This window comes from Sorex fumeus, unplaced genomic scaffold, assembly GCF_029834395.1.
Source record: "Sorex fumeus unplaced genomic scaffold, SorFum_2.1 ptg000098l, whole genome shotgun sequence".
In the NCBI taxonomy this organism is placed as follows: domain Eukaryota; kingdom Metazoa; phylum Chordata; class Mammalia; order Eulipotyphla; family Soricidae; genus Sorex; species Sorex fumeus.
In genome coordinates this window covers 7,439,256-7,458,183 of record NW_026606155.1, presented here as the reverse complement: position 1 = coordinate 7,458,183, position 18,928 = coordinate 7,439,256, and the positions used below count along the sequence as shown (strand labels likewise).

The 18,928-nt window shown below is 39.4% G+C and overlaps 1 protein-coding gene across 1 annotated transcript in view; it reads right to left on the bottom strand.

Moving 5' to 3' along the window:
• Positions 1-18,928, bottom strand: part of GALC (galactosylceramidase) — a 59,254-nt gene that overhangs the window by 28,008 nt on the left and 12,318 nt on the right. The window contains exons 5-10 of the mRNA XM_056133614.1: positions 18,211-18,350; positions 14,759-14,797; positions 8,958-9,088; positions 6,700-6,855; positions 4,492-4,616; positions 2,873-3,000 (exon numbers count right to left, since the gene is read on the bottom strand). Of these exons, the coding sequence (XP_055989589.1) occupies positions 2,873-3,000; positions 4,492-4,616; positions 6,700-6,855; positions 8,958-9,088; positions 14,759-14,797; positions 18,211-18,350 (719 nt within the window). The remainder of the gene's footprint in view (positions 1-2,872; positions 3,001-4,491; positions 4,617-6,699; positions 6,856-8,957; positions 9,089-14,758; positions 14,798-18,210; positions 18,351-18,928) is intronic.

Sequence of the window (18,928 nt, the reverse complement as noted above, 5' to 3'; positions counted from 1 at the left end):
ACCAGGACAGGCAGGCCACAAGCATCAGCAAACGGACAAGTGGGCCATGAAGAACAACAAGACATTGGTTGTCAAAACCAGTGAGATTCCACCTTGAACCAAGGACCAGGGACACAGGAGCAAGTGGGAGACCTGGACACAGGGCCCAGGGGATTCAAAATGACCTTCTTAAAGTTGGTAATAAACAACTGTAACTTCATAAAAACCAAGAGTTTTGAATAGTAATTTTACACACAGAACTTAAGGACCCACCATCAGTACATTGACCACAATGATTTTACCACTGCCACTAGTGCCATGAGTTCACAGTTATCATGACAACTTATGGAATAGGCTAGATATGGTCAGCATCTCAGAATTCCACTTGGGGACTAAAAGACTGGGGGAAAAAAAGGAAAGTTGGGAAGTCTAAAAGCATAAAAAGGAGCAGAGCATTGGTGTGCCTCTGTGAATCCCTATTTTCTGTGCTTGCGGGAGTGTCTTTGCTACTTTCTCTTTTTCTTAAATAAAAACTAGCTTAAAATAAAAAACTAGCTTGAGCCCCAGCTATGTGCTAGCTTCCTTTGAAATAATAATTAAATACACAAGTTATATAAATAATTAAATTAATTCTTAGAATTAAATAAATAATAATTAAATAATATTCCTTTGAACTAATCATTAAATAAAAACTAGCGTGAGCCCAGCTGTGTACTAGCTTCCTTTGAAATAATAATTCAGCTAGCTCTGAAATAATTCACCAGCAAAGTAATTAACAGAGAGGTGTGATTAACACAAAATTAACAGACAAGTGTGATTAAAAACAAAGCAAGGAAGAAAACCTTCATCCACTGTCATCTCAAATGACATACCCAAAAGTTACACCTTCAAAGGAGGAACAGATAAAGTAGAAATAAGTACGCTGAAATACTTCAATCACTGAGTAAGCAAGTAAGCCAACAGTAACAAACCTCAAATTAAAAAAGGAACCAGTACCCAGAATTATTTTAAGATACATTACATAAATATGACAATATGAAGCATTCAAAGAAATAAGAAAGTTTCACACAAAAAGCAGATAAAAGACATTTTCCTCTGAGAAACATGTTGAATAGTTAATATAAATATGTTCAAAGAAATAAAGAAAACAAGATTTTAAAGAGGAAATGGAAGGTATCACAATGTCGCATGAAGGAGACATCTCTTACAGAGGAACTTCAATAAGACGTAAGAGTGGATTTATCAGAAACAATGTAAAATCACACATTAAACTGTTGAGAGAAAAAGCTTTGAATAAAGAATACTGCACCCAAAAGGCAGAACTGCAGACCAGTGGACCAGGGTTGAATACACTGACATCTCCCCTCAATCATATGATCATCTAATCTTTGATAAAGGTGCAAGTAATGTGAAGTGGAGTAAGCAAAGCCTCTTTAACAAATTGTGCTGGCATCACTGGACGGCTACATGCAAAAAAATAGGCTCAGAACTCTGCCTAACACTGTGTACAAAAGTAAGATCAAAATGGATTAAAGACCTCAACATCAGACCAGAAACCATAAGGTACATTGAAGACAAAGTTGGCAAAACCCTCCATGACATTGAAGCTAATGGTATCTTTAAAGATGCCACACCACTGGCCGAGCAAGTGAAAACAGAGATAGATAAATGGGACTATCTTAAACTAAGAAGCTTCTGCACCTCCAAAGAAACAGTGACCAAAATACAAAGACAGCCTACAGAATGGGAAAAGATAGTCGCTGAATACACATCTGACAAGGGGTTGATATCCAGGATATACAAAATACTGGTTAAACTCCACAAGAAGAAAACATCCAACCCCATCCAAAAATGGGGCAATGAAATGAACAGAAATTTTCTCAAAGAAGAAATCCGAATGGCAAAAAAGCACACGAGAAAATGCTCTACATCATTAATCATCAGGGAGATGCAGATCAAAACCACAATGAGATACCATCTCACACCTCAGAGACTGGCCCACATTCAAAAGAACAAAAGCAACCGATGCTGGTGCGGATGTGGCGAGAAAGGGACACTCCTTCACTGTTGATGGGAATGTCGACTGGTTCAGCCCTTCTGGAAAACAGTATGGACGATTCTCAAAAAATTAGAAATTGAGCTCCCATTTGACCCAGCAATACCACTCCTGGGAATATATCCCAGAGAGACAAAAATGTATAGTCAAAGTGACATCTGCACTTGTTTGTTCACTGCAGCACTCTTTACAATAGCCAGAAACTGGAAGAAACCTGAATGCCCAAGAACAGATGACTGGTTAAAGAAACTTTGGTACATCTACACAATGGAGTACTATGTAGCTGTTAGAAAAGATGAAGTCATGAAATTTACATACAAGTGGTACAACATGAAAAGTATCATGCTAAGCGAAATGAGTCAGAAAGAGAGGGATAGACATAGAAAGATTGCATTCATCTGGGGGATATAAAGTAACAAAATATGAGATTAATACCCAAGAATAGCTGAGATCAGCACCAGGAGGATTACTCCATAGTTTAGTGACCAGCTGGGCATTCTAGAGGAAAGTGTGAAACTCTCATAAGGATAGACATGAAAATGAGTAGAATATAATTGAGAATCTAGGAGAACCAGACCCTCACATTTATTACCAATTGACTTTCAACAAAAGAACAAAGACAATTCAGTATAGAACAGTCAACAAATGGTGTAGGGATAACTAGGCAGAAACTTGCAGGAAAAAAAGAAGAAAAAGCTAGATATGAAAATAAGAAATGTAAATATGCTTATCATGCAACAGTTATGCTTCAGTAAAGTTTATCCGGTCAGCTGTACCCTATGCTTGTTTTCCCAATACTAACAGAGTCAGTTTCCCATAACAGCAACAAATAATTACCATAGTTTCAATGATGATGGTAAGGTTACCTAAGCCATCAGTCAGAGCTACATAGCTTCCTCCTTTTTCTAAGTGGCCAACTGTCTTCAGGTAACGCCAACCTGGTTGAGTAAACTGAGTGGTATGAGCTATAGAAAAGAAGAAAAAGACTCAAATAAGATGAAAATAATGATAACAGAACTTCTTTAAAAAAATAAACTAAAGTCATACTTATTATTAATACATATGACTGAAACTAATAAGAAATATGTTACTTAAGAGGAAACTGTTTGGGGCTAGAGCGATAGCACAGCGGGTAGGGCGTTTGCCTTGCACGCAGCCAACATGACTGACACAGGTTCAATTCCCAGCACCCCATATGGTCCCCCGAGCACAGCCAGGAGCAATTCCTGAGTGCATGAGCCAGGAGTAACCCCTGAGCATCGCCGGGTGTGACCCAAAAAGCAAAAAAAAAAAAAAGTTTGCTAATTGCATGTTTCAACTTTTTAATAGTCGGTCCAGTTAACTAGTACACATGCAGAGATTCTTAAAATGCCTAGTAAAAATAATGAATCATGCTGTCAGCTGAAGAATAGCCTTGTTTTGTACAAGAGTAAATAAAATTATCCCCCTCTTAATATTTGTTCAGCTCTATTTAATCCATCTTAATATAACTATAAATAAAACAGAAAGTTAACAATGCATTTCAAAATGAATCTACATGCTTTTAAACAAATTATTTCTTTCCTCTCCAAAGCTAGTCTCAAAATGCACTAAGAAAATTACATGTTCCCACTCTAACCTACCCCCCAAAAAAAAGAGAAAATATTTTTCAGATTTCCACTCATTTGGCCTACTGCTTCCTTTTCAGAAAAAAAAATCAATCAGCATCCCCCTAAAAATATACCATCTCTAAGTGAATAAACAGAAAGTTACCCAAATTGCATCTAAGGCTATTAACACACACACACACACACACACACACACACACACACACACATACACATTTTGAACCACTTTCACTTCAGAAAATAGTGATCTAAATAATGTAGGAACAAGTTTCAATATTTAAAGATGTACAAGTACAAATTATATTTTCATATTTTTGCAAGAACTTAAGGAGTTTAGAATAATGCCATTTTATATATATACACACATATATGTAATTAAGGTTAAAATTACTAATGTCTGAGAAAAACACACTAATTAGAAAAGAAAATCACAAAAAAGTTAAGATTAAAATTAAAACAAATTTGTTTCTGAACACTATTTTTCTGTCAGCATCCCACTTTTAAAAACACTTATAGTAGGACTGTAATTAAACAGTTTAAAAAGTGCCTATATATGTTTAATATTTTTTTTTAAAAAATGTAGAACTTGAATATGTGTCAACAGCAAGATTCTTATAAAACAGCGGCAGATCTTGCTTAGCATGGAGACTACATATATTTAAAATTTTCCATATGGGTGGATGCACACACACAAACACATGTGCACGCACGCACACACACACACACACACACACACACACAAATACATGCGCGTACATATATGCGATCTGCTCATTTCCTTCTAAAGTATTTTCTGCTCTTACCATCAGAGAGGGATTTTGAGAGTAACAGATGGAATCTGCACCATACCTGATACCCAGATAGGAGCTTGTACTACGTAATGCCCACTCCATGGCTCCTGGGCAGTCATCAAGCCACACTGCCCATAGGGCAAATGGTCATAGTAACTAGCCACCAAATTCCAAGCAATTGTCCTAGAGGATTTATTCAGTGAAAAAGAAACATGAGAACAGTTTGTGACAGAAAGCACATACATAAAAATCTGTAGCAAAACGTCATTACCAGAATTTATAAACATATACTTAAGTGACAAAAGAATGACCACCCCAAACAAAAATATGTAAGTTACCTAAGTTTATTCGTATTTTGAAAAATCCAATATTGAGTGCATCTAGATATTTTGAAGGGCAAGTCTTTTAATAAAATATACAAATTTGGGGGCTGGAGCAGTAGCACAACAGGTAGGTCATTTGCCCTGCACGTGGTCAACCCGGGTTCGATTCCCAGCATCCCATGTGGTTCCCTGCACACCACCAGGAGTGGTTCCAGAGTGCATGAGCCAGGAATGACCCCTGTGCATCACTGGGTATGACCCAAAAAGAAAAAAAAATTTACTAAACAAGACATAGCTAGGAGATGAATCATGCTCTACCTCTACCAGACTAAATTAAATTAAATTGCTGAATCAAATACAAACAAGGGCTGTTTCCACACCTGATTTCCTTCTGAGAATCAGTCTCCTTACATGCCCCAGGTTTCATAATATAATATTATGAATCTGACTCTGAGCTGTTGCAAAGTTTTACAATTGAGAACAATTACAATTAAGAGTCAGAATGCTGGGGCTGGAGCAATAGCACAGCACGTAGGGCATTTGCCTTGTACGCAGCTGACCTGGGTTAGATTCCAGCATCCCATATAGTCCCCTGAGCACTGCCAGAAGGAATTACTAAGTGCAGATTCAAGAGTAACCCCTGAGCATCATTGAATGTAACCCAAAAAGAAAAAAAAAAGTAAGACTGCCTGGGTTCAAACCATGGTCCCTCCACTTAACCTCTCTGGGCCTCGATTTCCGCATCGTAAAATGGGGATAATAGTTGCACCTAGCCCCTGTGACCTTGGTGAGGAGTAAATGTACTAATGCATATCTGATGCATCTGAAGAGGACAGCCCAAGGAGGGGACTGTGGCACTACTATAACTGTTCCATCTACAAGTAGGAATTGGATGAGCTCGCTGGTCTGTGTTTTGTCCCATTCTTTCAGATACCCAGGAGTCCTGAACCATCAATTACAGCCCCGTACAGTTCTCAGGAAACAATCAAGAGCAAAATGGAAGCTTGGCTCTGCTGGGCTCTCACAGCTTAAACAATAAGCCAGAATTTAAACACAGAATTTTATTTTTCTTATCATAGCCTCACCAGTCATCAAATGAAAGAGTGACACTCTTAAATCATCAAAGATTCCAATTGTGTCAGCAAAAAGTACAAATAGTTTCAAGTTTCAATATTCTTACACCAGTGAAAGTTTTTTTTAAGTTCTCATTATTTACCCAGGAATCGAGAAATGCATGATACCCTCACAGTGTCCCCTGCAAACTGGTTCATAGCTTTTTGTGAAAAAAAAAAAAAAACCAGGGGGCGTTTTATATAGATCCGGAGAGAGAGAACAGCAGGTAGGGCACTTGCCTTGCATGCAGCCAACTTGAGTCTGCACCCTACCAGCCCAGATAGTCTCCCAAGCCCACCAGGAGTGATTTCTGTCCAGATCTATGAGTGAGCCCCTACTACTGCTTGGTATGGTTAAAAAGACAAAATAAAGCAAAATTAAATTAAAAGATTGACATTTTGGGGCACAATTAAGAAATTTTTCATTTAGACTGGATATTAGAAATACTTTTTAAAATTCTTGGGCATCAAAATATTGCCATCACATGGGAGAATATCCTTGTTCTAGAGCAAATGCTAAAATATTTAGAGACAAAGTGACAAAAATCTGCCATTTGCTTTATAATTATTTGTTTATATACATCCATATCACTAGTCAGTCATAGATTTATGAATTTTTTATAGATAACTAGATCTCTAGAAGTCTGACTTATTTCAATACCAACTACAAATAGTGAAAACTAAATATACGGTCTATATGAGGCTGATAAGGCAAAATGTTTACAATAATTGAATCTAGGCTATGAACTTATTAAATATCAGCATGCATTGTTCTATTTAGCAAGTTAAACTTTTCAAAACAAAAACCCATAGGAGTTTTTAATTACGTACGCTGTCATATAACCATTGACGTAATTCTGATTCAATATGCGAGCCCAGCAGCCTGCACCCACATCATCATTCACGGTGCTAAAATCTTCAGAGGACCAAAGCTTCTTCTTCGTCAGTCTTGCATCCATTACTGAACGGGTCCCAGGGTAATGAGCTCTAAAAAAAAAAAAAAAAAAAAAAAAAGGGCAAGAGAAGTGAGAAAATGGAATTTATATGTCTTTATTAAAGGAATAAAAATAAATGTCTTGGGGCTGGAGCAATAGCACAGAGGGTAGGGTGTTTGCCTTGCATACAGCCAACTCGGGGTTTGATTCCCAGTATCCCATATGGTCTCCTGAGCACCACCAGGAGTAATTCCTGAGTGCAGAGCTAGGGGTAATCCCTGTGGATCATCTGATGTGACACAAAAAGCAAAAACTAAATAAATAAATAATGTCTTCCCCAAGGTCTTTGTATTTCAAAACAATGAACAGTTTCCAGGACTGTATCGGATTGACCTGTAACCCCGGCATCCCATTTATGTATCCCAGATGCCCATAAAATGAGATAAACGTGTATGACAGACAGAATGGGAAGGAAGATCCATGGAAGAGAAGTTCCCTTCTGTTCCTGGAAGCCACAAAATGATAAATGTTTCCATTTACATAACTCTTCTTGCAAAAAGTACTTAAGCCTAAAGCATGCCTCTACAAAATCTTCAGTAAGAAACAAGTGACCGATACAATTTCTTTCACAAATCAAAGTGGGTGGGAGTAAGACAAACTAATAACCGAAAGACTAGAAGAGACTTAATGATCAACCTATCACAATGACTTTAGGTTGGATCCAGATTCAATTATAAAAAACTGAAACACGTTCTTCACATATTTTTAGATATAACAGTGACGTGGTTTGTGGTAGAAAGAAAAAGGATGTTATTGTTAGGAATACCTAGCAATATGTCTATAGAAAAAAAAAAGAATATAGTATCAGGGATTTGCTTCAGAATAATGCAGAATGGATAAGTAGATAGGAATATGGACAATCGGCCACTGGCTCAGAGTTATGAAGCCCTAGTGATGGGAACATGGATATTCAATATTTTCTTTTTAACATATTCAAATCTCTCAGACACACACAAATCACAAATCACAAATCATCCTGTTAATCGTCGATTGCCTCGAGCAGGCCCCAGTAACGTCTCCTTCATCCTAGCCCTGAGATTATATTCAAGGCTCTTTAGGAGAATGAGACCCATCATTGTTACTGGTATTTGGCATATTGGGTACGCCACAGGGAGTTTGCCAGACTCTGCCGTGTGGGCAGGCTACCGAATGTAGCCTGCCAGTTTGTCCAAAGTAGGAATGAGATAATAAGATGTAATAATAAGATGTCTCCTGCTCCCGCGCCTGACTGTCCTCGCCGCCGGGGCCCCTTGGAGGGGAGCGGGTTGAGCTTTCCTCACCGCCCCGACCAGGGCTCCGGTAGCCAAAGACCTCCAGGACCAGCCACCACCATGCTGAGACCACTCTCCGCACACATGAAGGTACTGGCAGAGGGACACACACAAAAATAAATATTGAGTGGAACTAGGAAAATAAAGAACAAATGCCACACATAATGTGTATCTTATTTTTAACTGTTTCATTGTGATAAAAAGAAATAATATACACATATATGTGTGGGCAAGATCCACAAAAGGAGAACTGGATGAAAAGAAGGATGAAAGAGACACTGCCCTAGAAACATGGCAGAAGGATGGCCAGTGACCTTACGAAATACCTATGTGGTCATGCGAGAACCATAGGAACTATATCATCGTCCCTTTGTAATTTCTAAAATTAAATACTGCTGCAGGGGCTGGGGTGATAGCACAGTGGGTAGGGGGTTTGCCTTGCACATGGCCGACCCGGGTTTGACTCCAAGCATCCCATATGGTCCCCTGAGTACCACCAGGAGTAATTCATGAGTGCATGAGCCAGGAGTAAGCCCTGTGCATTGCCAGCTGTGACCCAAAAAGCAAAAACATAAAATAAAATAAAGTAAGTACTGCTCTACCCCTGAATGTAAACAGAGTCACGCCACATTTCTCCAAACATTACCATATTTTTTTTAAGTTCCCAGTACATTTCACCATATTAGCAATACAAACATCTCTAAGAAAAAGATAGGGAATGACAGCTTAGCATGCTTTAGTTGAGAAGGAAAAAACAAGGACAAGTTATTACCCAGAGCAGACAACCAGAAACTATTAGTCACTAGAGTGAAACATTCCTTACCCTATAACATCAACCACTTCAAAGAGTTTAGAGTCAAGCAGCATAGAGGCAGAGATAGGCTCCCAGAGGTTATCACTCGCTATGATTTTCACCTGCTGCAGACCTTGATAGTTCAGCATTCTTCTTAATACCTGCCATGGGGATAATGAGAACGTAAGAATGGTTACAAGTGAGTTTAAGCTTTTTCACACGAAAAATTCCTTCTTCTCCTTAGAAAGGAACTGAACCAAATTTGCACCTATCACTACAACTATACCTAGTTCTTTCAGTGCTATTTCTTGATCACATCTATGACTTCTTACTTTTTCATATAGGATGCTTTCAAATAACACTCCCAAATATGTACACCTCTATAAATTTTTATAAATAACTTTCCATCCCAAAGTCAGTATGAATAGCAATGTTCTCTGAGCTAAATTTTAACTAAAACTTTTTCAAAGGTTGTGTTTGTTGTGGAAAAGGCTTAACTAGAAAGTTGCTTATAAAATAAGGAATATTTTCATAAGAATTTCACACAAGGGGCCGGAGTGATAGGACAGCAGGGAGGGCATTTGCCTTGTAAGTGGCCAACCCGGGTTCAATCTCCGGCATCCCATAGGGTTCCCCAAGCACACTGCCAGGAGTAATTCCTGAGTGCAAAGCCAGGAGTCAGCCCTGAGCATCGCTGGGTGTGACCCAAAAAGAAAAAAAAAATCACACAACCATCTGCATCCACCACTGTCATGATTGGTGATTATGACAATAATAGAGTAAGATTCATGATTCTATTATTTCCCAGGGCTATCTTACAATGTTATATAACATATGTATTCATCAAGCTTACCAAACACTACATTCACCTACCATTACCCAACTCTCTCTGGTGGATATTTTACCAAACAGAACATGATTTCAACAGAATCTTGTTACAACAATGATAAATACATACAAAACATTTTGGGGCTCTGAGTTTTGTTACTGCAAGTAAACAAATGAAAGAGTAAAAAAAATGACAAAAACAAACACACAGTCACAGTCACAGTCACAGTCCTCCCGTTGTTCATCGATTTTGCTCGAGCGGGCCCAGTAACGTCTCCATCGTGAGACTTGATGTTACTGTGTTTGGCATATTGAATACGTCACAAGGAGCTTGCCAGGCTTTGTCGTGTGGGCTCAATACTCTCGGTAGCTTGCCGGGCTCTCCGAGAGGGGCAGAGGACTCAAACTTGGGTTGGCCATGTTGGCTGCGTGCAAGGCAAACGCCCTACCACTAAGGGTGGTGAGACAGTCCATAGATTAAGGCATTTTCCTTGTATGCGGTCAACCCTGGTTGGATCCTTGAAATTGCATATGGTCCCATGAGCACTACCAGGAGTGTGGGCCAAAACCAAACAAACTAAAAGAATAAATTACTTTGAACTGCTTAAAACATTGATAATGAGTGAATATTAGGATTATCCATGTTTCAAACTAGATAAGCTGAACTAAAAGTGCAATGGAATCAGCAATAAACTCATAACAATAAGTAACAAAATAAAAAAAATCCTCCTGTCACACACAGATCATTAGTTTGAAAGAAAAAAAAAACTCAGGTCTTAAGACTTTTAATATTTCCTTCAAGTTTAATGGTCACAGACACATACATGATTACAAAAATTTCTTCTTAATTAGCTAGGAAAGACCAACTTCGGAGATAGTAAAAGATACAGACAGAGCACTCCAAGATTTGGACCTCAAAGGCATCTTCAATAATCTGATACCATTGGAAAAGGTGACAAAATAAAAAATAAACAAGACTATATCAAATTAAAGGATTTCTGCATGATAAAAGAAACCCGGGCTAAAATTAAAAGAGAGCTAAAGTATTCTCATTCTACACATCAGATAAAACATTTATATCCAAGATATAGAAGTAACTCACAAAGGTCAAGGAAAAAAAACAAAAAAAAAAAACATCAAAAATGGGGAGAGAAAATGAACAGACACTTTTTGGAGGAAGACAGGTAGATGGTTAGTAGGCAAATGAAAAAAAAATGCTCAGAATCAGTTATCATTAAAAAAATCTAAATCAAGAGGACAATGAGATATCATCTCACACCAGTGACAATGACACATTGATCATTGTATAATTGACACCCAAGCACAAAAATTTGTAAGTCTACAACTGTACCTCATGGTGTTTCACTAATAAAAATTAAAAAATAAAAATAAATAAATGTGAAATTCTCTTCAAAAAGAAAATGAACCGGGCTGGAGTGATAGTACAGCGGGTAGGGCATCTGCTTCGCACGCAGCCAACCTGGGTTTGATTCCCAACAACCCATATGGTCCCCCGGGCACCGCCAGGAGTAATTCCTGAGTGAAAAGCCAGGAGTAATCCCTGTGCACTGCCGGGTATGACTCAAAAAGAAAACAAAACAAACAAACAAAAAAATAGTAGGAACAATCTGGGTTGGCAGGGTTGTGGTGAAAAAAGTAACTCTTATCCAATGCTGGTGGGAATGTGGTCTGGTTCAACCACTCTGGAAAACAGTATGGAGAACTCTCTATGAACTTAGAACTGAGCTGCCATATTACCCAGAAATTATACTGTTGGACATCTGTTCCCAGGACAAAAGATCTTTCATTCAAAATGCATACCATTATTCAATGCACCATTTATATGGTACAATAGCTAAAATATAAAATCAACCTAGGTGTCCAACAACAGATGAATGGATGATGAAGATATGGCATACATACATAATGGAATACTGTGTGGCCACAAAAAAAAATGAAATAATGCAGTTTATTGCAACAATGCTGGAACTCGAAGATACCATGTTGAATGATATAAGTCAGTGAAAGGACAAATGAGATGATCTCACTTCTCTGTGGTATGCAGAATAACTGAAGGAGGAAATGTAATGTAGTAAAGGGAGGGATGCCTATATCAGCCTTGACCGCAGAATATCGGGAGGAGAAAGACAGAAAAGCAAAGAAGTCAAGGGGGGAAAGACGAAGAAGAGAAAGGGAAGTAATGCGGGAACAGAGGCCAGGGTCGTTATACCGGTGATGTGGGAGAGTGGTATGAGGATATGTCCATAGCACAGGCTCAACAACATTGAAAACCTGAGATCTAAACTAACAGTGAAGAGCTCTGAAATGTGTCTGTCAAGGTGGCAGGTGGGGGCAGAGGGACATAGGAAATTGTAGAGGGAAGTTGACACTGGTGATGGGATTGGGGTTGAAATACTGCATGCCTAGAACCCAATTATCAATAACTTTTGTAAATCACCGTCCTTTAGTTTTTTGTTTGTATGTTTGTTTGTTTTTTGCTTTTTGGGTCACACCCGGCAATGCACAGGGGTTACTCCTGGCTCTGCACTCAGGAATTACCCCTGGCGATGCTCATGGGACCATAAGGGATGCTGTGAATCAGACACGTTCAAGGCAAATGCCCTACCCGCTGTGGGTATCTACATCGCTCCAGCCCCACCTTTAGTTAATTTTTAAAGATTTTAAATAAGGAAAAAATATTATCACTCTCCACTCGTAATTCCCTGTCCTCTGTACCTCCTGATGTCTTCCACAGATTATAAATATCATACGGGACTCCACACCAGGCTGTTTTCACTGGGTTGCCCCAGAGAGGGGCGGACAAGAGCCCTCACCGCCCCAAAAGACCCAGTCCCAGCAGCCGACCTCCACTACTCAAACGCCACCACGCTCCAGGCCACTTTCCAGACACATCATAAGATACTTCCCACCCATATTTTCCATAATTACCACACCATGTTGATGGAGTTCAGATAGTAAGCAACAAATCATAGAGAGAAAATATATATATATGTATATATATGTATATGTATATATGTATATATGTATATGTATATATATGTATATATATACATATATATATATATATGCCTCTTAGAGAGCCCAGCAAGCTACTAAGAGAATCCCACCCATAGGGGCAGAGCCTGGCATGCTCCCCGTGGCGTATTCAATATGCCAATATCAGTAACTATAACAGGTCTCATTCCCCTGACCCTGAAAGAACCTCCAATCGTTGAGAAAGACGAGTAAGGAGAGGCTGCTAAAATCTCAGGGCTGGGACGAATAGAGACATTACTGGAGCCTGCTCGAGTAACTCGAGGAATAACAGGATGACAGCGATACAGTAATACAATGATCTTACAGACGACAGGTGACAGAATACTGATGCACTAAAGTGGCCTGTGGCCTGCCCTATCCCCAATCTCCTCACACCCACACTCATAGCACTGGTGAATTTCCACCAACAACGGTTTTGTTTCAGTCTTATACCAGTCCCCCTGCCTTACCTCTGAGAAAGTTCCCACAACCACAGTTCTCTCACCACTTCCTGCCCAAACTGACTTGCATGGCCTGCAACGAACGGATGGTCTAACACCTCTGACCCTTCTTGGTAATAGTGTGACATAGGTAAAATGTGCTATTGCTTCAGTGACTAGTTTGTCTTTTTAATGGCCCAATGGCACATCCTTTCTCCTTTACCTATCTTCCACCTCCTGCTCTGCTCCCAAACCCTTTACCTCTTAGTCTTCACTCCCATGCACTGCCCCATCCCTGCCTGAGCAATCGGAGGCACTTCTTTCTGTATTGAGACTCCCAACTAAATGGCACCTCTTCTTTCTTTTTTTTAAATTTTTATTAGTGAAACACCATGAGGTAAGTTGCAGTCTTACAAATTTTGTGCTTGGGTTTCAGTTATACAATGATCCAGTACCCATCCCTCCACCAGTGCCCATTTCCCACCACCACTAATCCCAGTATCCCTCCCACCCCCCATGCCCCCATCCCACCCTGCCTCTGTGGCAGGGCACTCCCTTCTGTTCTCTTTCTCCTTTTGGGTGCTGTGGTTTGCAAAACAGGCATTGGGTGGCAATCATGTTCAGTCTATAGTCTACTTTCAGCATGCTACTTCCATCCTGGGCAGATCTTCCCAATACCTGTTATTTGGTGCTCCCTTCTCTATCTGAGTTGCCTTTACCCCGAGAGTGTGCAGCTGGCCTCCAAGCCATGGAGTAAACCTCCTGGTATTTATCTCAGCTATTCTTGGGTGTTAGTCTCCTATTTTGTTACTTTACGTTACCCAGATGAATGCAATCTTTCTATGTCTGTCCCTCTCTTTCTACTCATTTTGATTAGCATGATTCTTTCCATGTAGTACCACTTGTACGTAAATTTCAAGACTTCATCCTTTCTAACAGCTACATAGTACTCCATTGTATAGATGTACCAAAGTTTCTTTAACCAGTCATCTGTTCTTGGGCACTCAGGTTTTTTCCAAATTCTAGTAATTGTAAACAGTGCTACAACGAACAAACAAGAGCAGATGTCACTTCGACTATACTTTTTTGCTTCTCTGGGGTATATTCCCAGGAGTGGTATTGCTGGATCAAATGGGAGCTCAATTTCTAATTTTTTGAGAATCATCCATCCAGCCCAGGGAGATAGCATAGGGAATAAGATACTTGCCTTGCACACAGCCAACCCCATTTATATCCCCAGCACCATATATAGTTCCCCACATGCCCTTGGAAGAACCCCTGAGCACAGAACCAGGAGTAGCCTCTGTGCACCGCCAATGTGGCCCAAAACCCCAAACAAAATGAGCACTTTAAAACAACATCATAAACATTATTAAAATTTTTGTTTGAGATTTATGTCACCATAAGCAAAATAAATACGCATGCTACAGAAATATGATAGTGCTATCTGCTACTACTAATTTTTATAAAAACATACAAGAGTTATTTGCTAAAAAACTTACAGATATATTTTTAAGTTGTACAGACCTTGATATAACTGACATCAAAAGTCCTCTCATTCCAAATCTGAAAAACAAAAAGTACATATGAATTGAATTTAGCCCAGTAACTAGGATATGGAAGCACACTAAATATCTAACAAGAGAAGAATGGGGTGAGGGGAGGAAAACCAGTTACAATACATATATAGATGAATATAAAGGTAAAGGTAAAGGCCCTCCCGTTGATCGTCGATTTGCTCGAGCGGGCCCAGTAACGTCTCCATTGGAGACTTTGTTGTTACTGTGTCTGGCATATCGAATACTCTCGGTAGCTTGCCGGGCTCTCCGAGAGGGGCGGAGGAATCGAACTCGGGTTGGCCATGTTGGCCGCTTGTAAGGCGAACGCCCTACCCGCTGTGCTATCGCTCCAGCCCATATAAGGTAAATATACAAGGTACATACATAAGGTACATATATAAGGCACATATACACACTTGAATACTATTCAGCTCTAAGAACATATGAAATCTTGTAGTCAGCTGAGACATGGAATCAAAGAGTATTATGTTAAGTGAAGTAAATTAAAGGGAAAATACCAGATAATTTCATTCATCTGTGATACATAGAGAAACAAAACAAATGTATAACTGTTAAAAAAAAATGGCAAACCCATGACCTTGATTATAAAACTGAGATTCCCAAGCAGGGCTGGGGACGTGGGAAGGGAAGAAAGTGGGAAATGCAAAGCAGCACTAGAAATAATGTAAGGGCTATGGTGAGGGTACTGGGTATTTTGATGGTGGTGAGATACAGTTACGTACATCGTCTACAAACATTAACACTACTGTAAACATTTGACTTGTCTGTCTGTCTGTCCTCCCGTTCTTCATCAATTTGCTCGAGCGAGCCCAGTAACATCTCCATTATGAGACTTGTTGTTACTGTGTTTGGCATATTGAATACATCACAGGTACCTTGCCAGGCTTGGCCATGCAGGCGAGATACTCTCAGCAGTTTCCTGGGCTCTCCGAGAGGGGCAAAGGAATAGAACTCAGCTCAGCTGGGCTGGCTGCGCGCAAGGCGAACACCCTACCACTGTGCTATCGCTCCAGCCCAAACATTTGATTTAACCACAAGAAAATTTAGAAGCATGAATGTTTTTTAAGTGTCAGAAAGGATTTAAATATGGTTAAGAGGGGCTGGAGTGATAGTACAGCGGTTAGGGTGTTTGCCTTGCACGCAGCCGACCCAGGTTCGATTCCCAGCATCCCTTATGGTCCTCCGAGCACTGCCAGGAGTAATTCCTGAGTGCAGAGCCAGGAGTAACCCCTGTGCATCACTGGGTGTGACCCAAAAAGCCAAAAAATAAAATAAAATAAAAATTTAAAAAAATATACAGTTAAAATGCCACTTTTCTTATCATCACTATCATATGAAAAGACAATTATCTTAGAGAAAGTCCTGTCAGGGAATGGATGTATAAAAACACATCGTGCTTTAACTTAAAATATGACTTTTTTTATTTTTTTTGTTTTATTTTATTTTATTTTATTTTATGTTTTGTTTTATTTTATTTTTTTGGTCTTGGGGACCATATCCAGCAGTGCTCAGGGCTTATTCCTGGCTCTCTATTCAAGGACCACACGTGGCTGGTTTGGAGGACCATATGGGATTCTGGGAATAGAAGAAAATCAGTGAGCCTTAGGTGCATGTGCCATAAATCTTTTTGCTCTAGTGATACAGAAAGGAATTTCTTTTTTTTTCTTTTCTTTTTTCTTTTTGGCTTTTTTGGGTCACACCTGGCGATGCACAGGGGTTACTCCTGGCTCTGCACTCAGGAATTACCCGACAGTGCTCAGGGAACCATATGGGATGCTGGGAATCGAACCCGGTTGGCCACGTGCAAGGCAAACACCCTACCCGCTGTGCTACTGCTCCAGCCCCCAGGAAGGAATTTCTTACCAGAAGAAATGCCTCACCATAGTCTGACCAGCAAAGTGCAAGAGAAATGTGAATTACACATTATTTACCAGAAACAGATTCAAGTATTTTACTTTACCATGACAGACTACTATTCTACCCAAACTGACATGTTATCGTACTATGGGATTAAAAATACCCTAATTTGGGGGTTTAGGCAGACAGCTCAAAGGAAGGGACTGTAGGCTTTGCATGCAGGTCCCAGTCCTGCTGGGTATTGACCTTCCGCCAAATGTCTTTAAAGATCAATAACAAAATAAGAAACAAAATAAGTGTGTGTGTGTGTGTGTGTGTGTTGATACATATCTCCACTTTCAAGAAAGCTCTCAAATGCAAAGTAATTTTCAAGCATCATTTGATAAAGACCAAAAACAATCTTATTCTTGCTTCAAACTTCCTATAGTCCTGGGCTCACCCTAGTGGCCTACATCATGCTACTATTCTGCATTTTACTCCAGTCTCTCACTGAACTCAACTGTATTAATTTTGGCCAGGATACAACAGAATGACTAAAATACAGGAGAGATGAATTGACTGCTGGTTGGTATCAGGAAAATTTTAAATTCAGCTTTTAAGGGTGGTATATTAAGGAACTAAGCAGTCTAAGATGTGTGTGCTTAAGGCTTCCACGGGTACAATGCAGGCTGAAACACACCTCCAACTGCCAACAGACTGGCCTAAAAGATAAGATACCATACTTTCGCACTCTAAAATTATTTATAAGTATTAAATAAAAGTTTAAGACAAAGGTAAGCAGATTCCAAAAGTCTGGACTACCACCAGTCTGAAAGCTAAATAAGTTAGTCATGGTTTCATGTCGCTATGTGTGATTTCATTTCATTTCATTTCATCATCCTGTTAATCGTCGATTGCCTCGAGCAGGCCCCAGTAACGTCTCTTTCATCCTAGCCCTGAGATTATATTCAGGGCTCTTTAGGAGAATGAGACCCATCATTGTTACTGGTATTTGGCATATTGGGTACGCCACGGGGAGTTTGCCAGACTCTGCCCTGTGGGCAGGCTACATTCGACAGCCTGCGAGTTTGTCCAAAGTAGGAAGGATATATTATTATCTATATGATATTCTTAATATTGCTTTTGAACCTACAAAACCTAACCTATTTTATTTCTGAAACTTTCAGAAAAAGTCTGTAACTCCTGGTTTAGACAAAAGAAGACTCACAGAGCCAAATGATATTATTAGCACTAGAGAAAGAGAGGGGAATTTTGAAAGAGGAGAGATTGAGCTGGTAGGATGTCAAAAGCAAAACAACAAAATTAAAACAAACAGTTCAAAGGCAGCCAGGGGAAGTAGACACTTAGTTCAGTTTTCATAAGTAGAAAGAAGCTGGATAGGCAAAGAGGAAAAGGAAAAGGTTTTATGTAGCTCATTTATGCTGCTACCAAAAGTTTCGTGACACAAAACAGTTAGTCCACAAAGAGCAATGGAATCACATTTCTTTTAGAAATTAAAAATAAATGACCAAAGGTTAATTATGTTTTAAATATACAACTAACCCCAATATAATCAATATCCAAATCATGATAGGTCTTGGCGCCCACGATCCAGGACGTGACATAGTAGGCAGTCAAATGAAGATTTACGTAAGGCCAGTTGAAACCTTTTCCCAGCCATCCGGGGAACGACCATGGCAACCCTGCAGAGAGGAAGAAACCAGTGTGGAATGGGTTAAACGGCTCTGTTGAAGGCAAAGCAAAGTAAGGCAAAAATAACACGGACTTAGGCAAAACACATCAAAGGAAGGAATGTCGCTGTACCATGCACAAATCTCTTCTAGTCTTGGGACATCATAATTCCTTATTGACATCCAGGACTCAAGTTCCACAATTCCAAATTCTTTTTCAGAAAAATTTAAAACAGATAACGACAAAAACACTTTCCTCAGAGAGACTTATCAAGATAACCATTTAACATTCTCACCTCCTAGTATGTGACTTCAATATACAACTTTCGGTTCTCTTAAAAAAAAAAAAAAAAGAGTTCTGACAGGTTGGTATCTAACTACTTCCATGAGGGAAGTGTAACACAAATTTCTCCTTCGAGAGTATGTCTTACAAGTTGAGGCTACTCAATTAGTCAAAGCCATTAAACTTAACAAAAAGATTGTGTCCTCACATCAATATAAATGTCAATGATTCGACAGGGAAGTAATACTTCGACAAATTATATAGATCAAACAATCCACATTTCCCCAATACCCTAATTATTTTTTTG